At 34.9% G+C, this 11,095-nt stretch overlaps 1 protein-coding gene across 1 annotated transcript; it reads right to left on the reverse strand.

Moving 5' to 3' along the window:
• Positions 1–1,638: 1,638 nt before the first annotated feature.
• LOC129065764 (alpha-ketoglutarate dehydrogenase component 4-like) lies at positions 1,639–2,210 on the reverse strand. Its single transcript, XM_054567030.1, has one exon. The coding sequence runs from the start codon at positions 2,208–2,210 to the stop codon at positions 1,899–1,901; it is 312 nt and encodes a 103-aa protein (XP_054423005.1). The 3' UTR covers positions 1,639–1,898.
• Between the last annotated feature and the right edge of the window lie 8,885 nt (positions 2,211–11,095).

Below are 11,095 nucleotides of genomic sequence, written 5' to 3' on the forward strand. Positions count from 1 at the left end.
CATGAGAAGTGACCTGCTCGAAAGAGCAGCTCTGATCTCCCTGTCACCAAACCCATTGGTGTGTCCCTTATCCTCAACCTCATTGATCTGTCTGTATTATTTGGCACCTCCCTGGACACTTCATCTTTTATTCCTTCTATTACTGTTATAGTTTCTTGTAGTTTCTCCTCTAGCTCCTCCTTCACATTTTCCTTTATTAGGATAACACACGGTTCAGCACCTATCACTCTTCTTCCTCTGCACATTCTTCTCCATAAATCGACACTCTCTCTGGGCTTCAGCAGCCACCTCTGTGTGAATAACCCCTGAGTCTATGCTAAGAGCCCTGCCGAATCTGGAACTCCAATCACACCTTATAGCCACTCATGTATGCCCACCTGGATGAGAGTGAGGATGGATAGGGGGAGCTTAAAAAGCCAGAAGAAACGCAAATAATTTTAAAAGTAGGTGTATTATTTAACTGGGAAAACAGAAATACTGATGCTAAAAATGTGAGAGAGGTTTAGAGAGGAACTGACCTGCAGGGTATAAATTTTGTGCCTTAAATAAAGACCTATTTTTTTTAGAGCAGTTTTAGATTCACAGCAGCACTGAGAGGAAGGTTAAGAGATTTCCCATACACACCGCCCCCCCCCCCGCCCACACACATGCACGGCCTCTTCCATTGCCAACATCTCCCACTGGAGTGGTATATTTGCTATAATTGATAAAGCTACATGGACATATTGTAGTCACTCAAAGTCCATAGTTTATATTAGAGTTCACTCTTGGTGTATATTCTATGGGTTTGGAAAAACGTATTATACCCTGTATCTCTCATTATAGTATCATACAATGCATTTTTGCTGTCCTAAAAATCCTCTGTGCTCTGCTTATTTATCCCCCGCAACCCCTGCACTCCCCACACTCCTGGCAACCACTGATTTTTTACTGCCTCCATAGTTTTGTCTTTCCAGAATGTCATACAGTTGGACTCTTTCAATATGTAGTCTTTTCCAATTGGCTTCTTTCACTCAGTAATATGCATTTAAGATTCCTCCGTGTCTTTTCATGGCTGAAAGCCCATTTCTTTTTAGCTTTGAATAACATACCATTGTCGTGATGCATCACAGTTTATATATCCATTCACCCACTGAAGGCCATCTCGGTGGCTTCCAAGTTTGACAATTCCCTCATGACGATTATGAATAAAACTTCTGTAAACATCTGTGTACAGGTTTTTGCAGTTTACTTATGACATAAGATGTAGAGTATCTTTTCATATACGAATTTGCTATCTGTACATATTCCTTGATAAGGTATCTCTTAAGGTCTTTGGCTCATTTTAAAAATCAGATTATTTTCTTATTGTTGAGTTTTAAGAGTTCTTGGTATATTTTGGATAACATTCCTTTATCAGATGTATCTTTGGTAAATATTTTCTCTTGCTTGTGACTTGTCTTCTCATCCTCGTGACATTGTCTTCTCAGAACAGAAGGTGTTAATTTTAGTAAAGTCTAGCTTATGATTTCATTCACAGATTGTGTCTTTGGTGATGTACTTAAAAAGTCATTGTCATACTCAAGGTCACCTAGGTTATCTTCTATGCTATCTCCTAGCATTTTTAGTCTTGCATTTTACAATTAGGTCTATAATGCATTTTTTAAAACATTTTCAGATGTGTACTTTAATAAGTATAAAGTATATAAACAATCAGGTAAGCTTGTGGAGGAGCTGACCAAGATACATAAATTATGAGATATAATTGTCCATCTAAATTTTCTATGTAGGGTTTTTTTTTGTTTACAGAATATGTATTAAAGTTGTTTAATGTACAATTTCTCATTTGTCATTTTGGAAGTCCTTTATTGTAAAGACTATTCTTTTGTCTGTTGACAAACAGCAGCCAGTATCAGTGATTATTCTGGACCTCCACGTTGGATGAATTCGATTTCTTCTTGAGACATAGGTTTCTTTCTATATTTCTGAGGTAATGTTTTTATTATTTCTGCAGTGTCTGGTGGACCCTGATGCATCAGCCAATCTGGCAACTTACTTCCTTTAAAATGCTGTGAAATTGAAGAAGAGTGAGATGGTAGTCCTGATAATCTCAAAATTTCTGATACATTGGGTTTAGGATGGTCTCTTCTGTTAGGGAACCTTATTAATGGAGTATGTGGCTTGACTACCTGAACAACCCTGCTAGCAGATGCCATCTTACTGCCCATCATGACCCTATAATGCATTTTGAGTTAACTTTTGTGAAGGGTGTATGAGCTGTGTCTAGGTTTTTTTTGTTTTTGTTTTTGCATGTGTATGTCCAGTTATTCTAGCACCATTTATTGAAAAAACTATTTTTTCTCCATTATATTGTCTTTTCTCCATTGTCAAAGAACAGTTGGCTAGATTTGTGTGTGTTTATTTCTGGCTTTTAATTCCATTCTATTGCTCTATTAGTCTATTCTTTCATCCATACCACACTGTTTGGACTACTGTAGTTTTATAGTAAGTTTTGAAGCTGGGTAATGTCAGTCTTCCAATTTTATCCTTCTCCTGCAATATCGTGTTGGCTATTCTGGGTCTTTTGAATCTCTGTGTAACCTTTAGAATCAGTTTGTTGGTATCCACAAAATAACTTGCTAGGATTTTTGATTGGGATTTTATTGAATCTATACATCAAGTGGGAAGACCTGACGTCTTGACAATATTGAGTCCTCCTGTGCATGGACATGCAGTCTCTGTCCATTTATTAGTTGCTTGATTTCATTCACCAGAGTTTTATAATTTTTCTTATATAGATCTTCTACATATTTTGTTAGATTCATAACTAAATATTTAATTTTGGGGTGTTAACATAAATAGTATTCTGTCTTTTATTTTAAATCACTCATTCATTGCTGGCATAGGAAAGCAATTGAGTTTTGTGTACTAACCTGTAGCCTGCAACCTTGTTATAATTACTTATTAGTTGCAATAATTTTTTTTTTGTCAATTTTTTCAGATTTTCTATATAGATAATTATGTTATCTATGAATAAAGACTGTTTCATTTCTTCCTTCCCAGTATGTATACCTTATATTCCCTCTTCTTGTCTTACTAAATTAGCGAGGACATCTAATATGGGGTTGAAAAGGACAGCTAACATCCTTGTCTTTTTCCTGATTTTAGTTGGAAAGTTTTTAGTTTTTTACCCATAAAGTATGATGTTAATTGTAAAAATTTTGTAGACATTCTTTTTCAAGTTGAGAAAGTTCCCCTCTATTCCTGGGTGGTTGTTGTTTTTGTTGTTGTTTTTTATCATGATAGAGTATAACATTTTAAAGCAAAGGAGAGGGAGTAAAAGGAAGAAAACTATAAAAATGTCCAATGATTGTAAGAGACTGATATGACATCATTTTAAGATTTATAAAGATTTTGAGGACAGTTGTTAAAAGGGGAAAAGTTTTATTTTAAACTGTAATTTATTGTAATTATAATTGGAAATATTGGTATTATAAAGATAGTATTTCAAATCAGTAGGAAAAAAAGATTATTTAATAGTGTTGGAATAATTTTTCAGCCATCTGGAAAAAAATAAAATTGTATCCAAACCTAAAATTTTAAATCAGGATAGATTTCAGAGAGATCAAAGATATAAAATTTAAAATAAACCGCAAATATGGGAAAAAAAAAAAAAGTGAGAGAGAGAGCCATAGGTGATATATATACCAGGTCTGTCCAGAAAAGTCCAGTCATTGTTAATATAATGAGAATGGTTTGCATGACATCAATATAACCTGGCAGCCAAGGAGAGTGCACTGAAATGCACGTGTGAACAATGATGACTTCATTGTACTAGTCAGTGGGGCAGTAGAAACTGTTGAGTGAGCGTATGTATTGTATGGCATTCAAAATGGCTGAGAGAGTACAGCAATGAATCTGTATCCAATTTTAAGTTAAGCTTGAATATTCCTTCACAGAAACTATTTGGGGGATTCAGAAGGCTGCAGCTATGGGCAACTAGTGATTGACAGCCTCATCACAACACTCTCACTCATGTATCATGTCTTGTGCAGAGTTTTTTGGCAAAACATCAAATCACCCAGGCGACTTAGCCCTCCTAGAGCCCAGATTTGGCACCCTGTGACTTCCGGCTTTTCCTAAAACTAAAATCACCTTTGAAAGGGAAGAGATTTCAAATCATCAATGAAATTCAGGAAAAATTCAGGAAAATATGATATGATGGAGATTGGGAGAACTGTGTGAGGTCCCAATGTACCTGCTTTGAAGGACACTTTGAAGCGTATTGTCCTATGTACAATGTTTCTTGTATCTTTTATTTTCTTCAATAAGTGTCTATTTTTCATATAATGGTTAGATACCTTCTGGACAGACCTCACATATATTTTCATTCTTCAACTGGGAAAGTCTGAGAGAAAACCCAGAAGCAATAAAAATAAAAGGATTTCTAAAATGCCAATAATAAAGTTATATGACAAACAACAAACTGGGGAAAATATGTGCAACTAAAACTACTGATAAATCAATATATAAAAAGTTGTTACAAACCAATAAGAAAAAGGTCAATAACATGCTAGACAAAACAAGACTAAGGGTATGCATATTTTATAGAACTATTTTACAAATTTCCCTTAAATAAATGAAGAGATTCTCAACTTCACTCCTAAAAAGAGAAATACAAATCAAAACTGCTGAAACACCATTATTTACCTATTACATTAACAAAGCTTAAAATAAAGTAGGCAACACATTATATTAGCAAAGGTATGAGTAAACAGGTAATTTTTACATTACTGAGAGGGTTTTAAATTGGTATAATCTCTAAGAGGGGAAATTTATATGAAAAATTATAAAATGCTCATATCCTTGTATCCAGCATTTCCCCTTCTTGGACTTTATTCTTAATATAAATTTGCTGATGCGTAAATAATGTATTAATTACAGCATTGTGTGTGATGGCAAACTTTGGACCATAAATGTCTATCTATAGAGAAACTGGTTAAATAAAATATACTTTACTTATACAATAGAGTATAATGGAGAATAACAGCTGTAATGGAGAATTATGGGGCTCTTTTCTGGACAGATGCAGAACATCCCCACGATGCACTGCAAGCAAAAGTGTTGAGATGCAGAAAACAGTGGGTAGTATTGGGTTGGCCAAAAAGTTCATTAGCTTTTTCTGTAAAGTAAAAAACACATTTTTCATTTTCACCAATAACTTTATTGCTTTGGATATTTTGAGTATGTTGGCTATGTCCCACAGGGTACAACATTGATTATTCTCAATTAATGTTTCAGTTTGATCGCTATCAACTTCAACGGGTTTACCTGTCCATGGAGCATCGCCCAGCGAGAAATCTCCAGCAGGAAACTTCACAAACCATTTTTGACATGTTTGATCAGTCACAGCACCTTCTCCATACATTGCACAAATTTTTTTTTTTTTTTGCATTTCAGTTACGTTTTTACCTTTCTTGATATAATAAAGCAAACTGCTGAAAATATTGGTTATTTTCTTCCATCTTAAATATTAAAATGGCTACACAAAAATTCACCAATTTTGATTCTTTTAAATGCATGCTGATATGACAGCTGTCACAACAGAATCTAACAAAATTGTTTCAAATGAAGTTAAAGACAACTAAGTGCTACTAGCCCCATCTTACAGAAAAAACCAAACAAACTTTTTGGCAAACCCAATATGTTTTCCTTCATTTGAAAATTTCCAAAAAAGAATATATGTGTAACATATATTTGAATATGTCTAAAATAACTCTAAAACGATAAATAAGAAACTAGGATTTGCTGTCCCCTAGGACAGGGAGCTGGGTAGCTGAGGGCAATGGATGAGAGGAAAATTTTCTGTACATAGCCTCTGGTATCTTCTGAATTTTAAACCACATGACTGTATTTCCTATTAAAAATAAATTACCAAAATATTTGGGAAAGTAAACATATTTTAAAACTTCAGTGAAGTCAGAAGATTGTTTGCCAAAGAATGGATTTCCACAAGGTGGAAAAGTGAGAGAGCCTGGACGGATTTTAAAGGATATCATTTGAAAGTTTTCTCAGTAAGGGAAAGAACACAAACATATGCAAGTCCTCCTCAGATTATCAGTGTTTCCTGCCAGGCCCTGGCTATAAAAAGCTGTTCTCCATTGCTGAGCTCACAGAGCCACACTCATTTCCTGTCTCTTAGCTGCCAGCACTTGCTGGTGTCTGACCTAAATGACCTTTGCGGTCAAGCAGGTGAAAGTGGTCTCTACTGAAATGTCTCAACTTCTCTTTGAAAACTTAATGCTACACATGTTCCTCCTACTGACTGGATGAGCATGTGTGCTTGCGTGCTCCCTATCTGAGATGTTTCCTTTCTTAAAAAAATTAAATATATTGTGGTGCCATTGGTTAATAAAATTATGTAAGTTTCAAGTGCACAATTCTATGATGCATCATCTGTGTATTGCATTGTGTGTACCACCCAAAGTCAAATCTCTTCTGTAACCATATATTTGACCACCTTTACCCTTTACTACACCCAATCCACCCCCTTCTTATGCTGAGTTTTCTAAGGACTCAGTCAGTTAAAAGCAAATTTTCCTGTACATTTAATTCCCTTCTCAAATTTGGTGCTCCTGAAACCTCTCATTTCCCTCAAAGCTGTTAGATACCGGAGACCTATAACAAAAAGGGTCTTCCTTTTATTAAATCTGCTTTTGCTATCCTTGATAGATCCTCACTGTAACCAGCTTCATCCAGCATGGTTTTAGAGAAATGCATACTTGTTCCAGTCTAACCTCTCCATTAATTAGCTTTGGTTCTAGTCTTGCTTCTAGTCTCAACTCCGGACTACTAACTATGTTAATCACAAGCAAGTCAATTAATATTTTTAATACTTACATATAAAATTAGGGTATTGGAATTTTAAGTCTTTAGGCCTTTCCACATCTGAAGCCCTATGATCCAGGGGAAAAATTCTCTCCTTTACCAAATTTCCAATGTAAGTAAATAAACCTTGTTCTTTTTACTAAAAGTAGCATTCAGTATTCTAAAATCATTATTCAGTATTGAAAAGTCTATGGAATAAGAACTTTTAATCTGGATAGTTAAAATAATAGACAGTTTTAAAAGACTAATATACTTGGGTTTAGGGCTTCAGAAAAACATGGACCAGAAGAGCTCAAGTATTTGGAAGATTTTAGAGTATCGTAAAGAAGCTATTTTAAATCAACAAATAGAATATGTACTGTTCATTCCAAATGTTAATGAGACAACTCATTAAGAATTTAGGAAAATATTGAGATCCCTAAATCATACCACACATCAAATAAATTACAGATGGCTTAAAACTATAAATGTAAAAAAACAGAAGAGGATAGGAAAAAAACACAAGTAAAAAAATTAAATAATTTTGGAATGAGGAACACCCATCAAAGCATTATCCAAAAGTAAAAAAGCAAGAAAGTTATTGATGTATTGACTACCTAAAACAACAAAAAAAAATTCATATGTTTAAACTATGTACTCAAAATTATTAAAAACTGAAAAAGATAATTCACTACATATATAATAGCAAAAGTTACTATTTTCAAATTATAAATAACTCTTAAAAATCAATGGAAAGATTAAAAGAAACCAGTAGAAATAGAGTTGAAGCACGGTCATGCAAGTTACACCAAAAAAGGGAAATGTAAATGGCCAATAAACATGAAAAATATTTTACCTCACTGGTAATAAATGAAATGCCAATTAAAATAAAAATAAAAATACTTTTTAACCTGTAAAACTGGAAACATTTGAAGAGAATGATAATAACTAGTGCTGATGAGGGTGTGAGATAATAGGTACTTTCATACACTTTAAAGGGAATATAAAGTGGTTCAAACTTTCTGGAGGGCAATTTGGCAAATTGATATAGCATTTTAAAATGTGTATACTGGCATTTAAATGTTCACATCTAAGAATTTGCCCTAAAAATGAACAGGATAAATGCATAGGAATGTCTGCACAAGAATATTCTTTACTGTGTCATTTATACAAGAACAAAAGATAGGTGAACAGAAAGCTATGCAATAATGTAAAAAGATGGACAGAGATGTCCTCAACATATTGAGGTAAACAAAAGATTGTGATGGGATATATAGCATGATCAGCTCTCGCTCTTTCTCTCTCCATATATATATATATACTTTTTATATATATACTTTTATATATATAAATATAAAAATATTTTATATAAATAAATAAAAATATATAAATATATTAAAATATATATTTTATATATACATAAAAGAAGTATATATATATACTTCTTTTTCTATATGTTCGTATTAAAAAAATAAAATCTGGAATACCAAATGTTAATCACTATCATCTCTAGATGTTTTTAATAATAGGTAATCTTTACTTTATTATGTATGCTTACCTGTATTTTCTGATTATTCAACAATAATAAGCATTTTTAATTTTTATTATTTGGAGAAACAATAAAACCATAATCCTCCTTCCAAACTCATGTATGATCCTTAGAGATAAAAAGAAAACAACTCTAGATGAACAGTGCAGATATTTCCATGACATGGCTTTTGTTACCATACAAAGGTCACACAGGAGTAATGTCCAGGACACGTAGTCCAACAACTACGTGTCAGTCTGTCAGATGTTTCAGCAACATTGGCTTTCTCTATTGCAGACAAGAAGCTGAATTTCCCAGTGAAATTCCCACAAAATTGCCACTCCACCAGGTGGATTCCAGTAATAATGTTGTGTACAAGATGTTCCATAGAAATGGTCTTTGATTTCCGTTTGCCATAGAGAAAAAGACGTCTAAGGCAGAAGCGACACTACTGTTGTTCCTTTGGTCTATCTCCCTCTCTTTACCTCCCACCCCTAGCCTCATTCCCTCCATCTCTTCTTTGACCTTTCCCTCTTGCTTCCTTCTTCCTTCCCTTTTTCTTTTCTCCCTACCTCCCCTTTCTTCCTCTTCTGTCATTTTCTTATCAGACATTTCCTGAAAGTTTTCTAGGTGCCAAGCACTGAGTGGCGCTGAGAGCAACTTCAGAATCATCAAGGGAGCAGGAGAACAAGCACTGTCTCCAGCTCCCAGCAGGTGATGGCAAGTCCAAGGCAAAATGGTAACGCTAGGATGTTGTTACTTCACTTAATGGTGAAATACAGCAGTACCTCGGTAGCCCTTGTTACTTTGTTTAGGAACTCACGAGGAGGGCAGAAACCAAGGAGTACTGAACTGCTCGCCAGCTCCTGTGAAAACGATGCATCCATCTCTGTTTCATCTGGAGAGAGGGGCACTGCACAGCAAGCAAGCGCGGAGTGCTGAAATCTTTTTTTCTCATCAAAATGCTATGAGTACAGGGTTTGACAAGTTCATAGCCGACGAGTACCAAGGTATGACTGTACTGGGATTGATACTGTTATTATATTTTTAAGTATTAAATTTAAAACAGTGAAACAACATATGCAGTATTTTTCAAAAGCACACATTTAGAAGCATGTTTAAAACATTAAACAAATGTATAAGTTATTAAAGATATAAACATTAAATATTCACTATTAAGCTATTACAAATTAGCAAATTAACAATATGACATTGTAAATAAGCACTCATAAAATAAAAATTTAATTAAATTTGAAAAATATAATTGAAATATCATAGTAATGTTATTTGATTTTTAAAAACAAAGTGCTTTGGTGATGTTATTTTTGAATTGCCAGTGTATTTTTATGCAGATTTTTTAAACTGTTGAAAGTACTCTTTCTAACCCTATGCTGTGGGTGAATATTGAAGAACTATTATAGATTAACTATTTCTTTCTGACTCATTGCCCTTCAAATTATGATTTCTTGCTTTATAACCAAGAGTTCTGGGGGCTTTCAAGAGTTTTTTGATGTGTGTGTATGCACACATGTGTGTTTTGTATGTGTGTACATATTTATGATATATGTATATTGTGTGTCAGGTACGCATGTGTATGTGTGTCGTGTGGGATATACGTAGTGTGTTGTGAGGGTGTATATGTATGTGGGTATATGTGATATGTATTGTATATAAAGTGCATGGGGGGGTCTGTGTGCATATACATGGTGCTTGTGGTAAGTATGGACAATTATTTGTGGTATATATTCATGGGTAAAGCATGTGGTGTGTGTATGTGGTGTGTGTGGTATCTGGGGTGTGGAGCAGGCAGAGGCTGGCCAAGTTCCCTAGCTCTGCAGTTTGACCCTGAATATGGATCTCTGTCCCCCTAATCTTGACTGATGTATCAGAAGGACATGTTCAGTGCTTCGTTTATCCATGCAGAGACAAAGTGACACAAGACCAATTTTAGTTTGTGAGGCTGAAGGCCTGGTAGAGAGTGCCAACGTCCAAGTCAGCCTGAGGCTGCCAGGTGAGAGGAGGGCTAGACAGCCGCCTTACTAAAAAGAAACCTCGAAGAAGCTCTGGGAGCCCCGAAGGAGGCCAGAGATCAAGGGCTGGAAGGCCTCAGAGGGTGTCCAGTCTAGTGTCTGTCAGCCTAAGGATTTCAAATTTTAGTAGGTAGTAAAATCCATGTAGTGGACTGAAAAAGCTTTTCTTTTCTTTTCTTTTTTTTTAAGTAGAATAGAAAAGTATACATTGCACTAGTAAAGATAAGTACAGATTCTTGGAACTTTTGTTTCAATTGTGTGTATGTATGCGCACGCACTGGGATATGCTATAAGATGAATTTGTTATCATTAGCTGTGGTCACTTTACGTTTTTCTTTTATAGTGAGAAAATGGAGGGTATCTGAGCAACGTGATCTGTCTTCTAAGGTCACTGCTCTTTAGTGATGGGGACAGTCCTTCCATTATATTACATGTGCTGAAGAGCCAATAGTGAGTCACTAGAAAGGACTGCAATAAGGACTTCTCTCTTCCTTTAGTGGAAAATAACACTTTTTCAAAAATATTATTGCTCCTCAATATTTTCAAACTTTCTGCAGTTTCCAAATGAGAGAATTGAACAAGTTGGCTAACAGCTCAAGGCTCCCTTCAACTTTGAAAATCCTGGAGTTCTGTGTCTCCCCATGGTGTGTGCTACGCCTCATTGAAACTCGTCAGTAGACCCCAGGTTGTT

Source organism: Pteronotus mesoamericanus, unplaced genomic scaffold, assembly GCF_021234165.1.
Source record: "Pteronotus mesoamericanus isolate MK-2021 breed Mesoamerican mustached bat unplaced genomic scaffold, CSHL_Meso_final contig_182, whole genome shotgun sequence".
Lineage (NCBI taxonomy): Eukaryota > Metazoa > Chordata > Mammalia > Chiroptera > Mormoopidae > Pteronotus > Pteronotus mesoamericanus.

Bases quoted from the DNA above. Each gene is read 5' to 3' on its own strand.
- LOC129065764 (XM_054567030.1), bottom strand. From the start codon at position 2,210: ATGATGGGCAGTAAGATGGCATCTGCTAGCAGGGTTGTTCAGGTAGTC.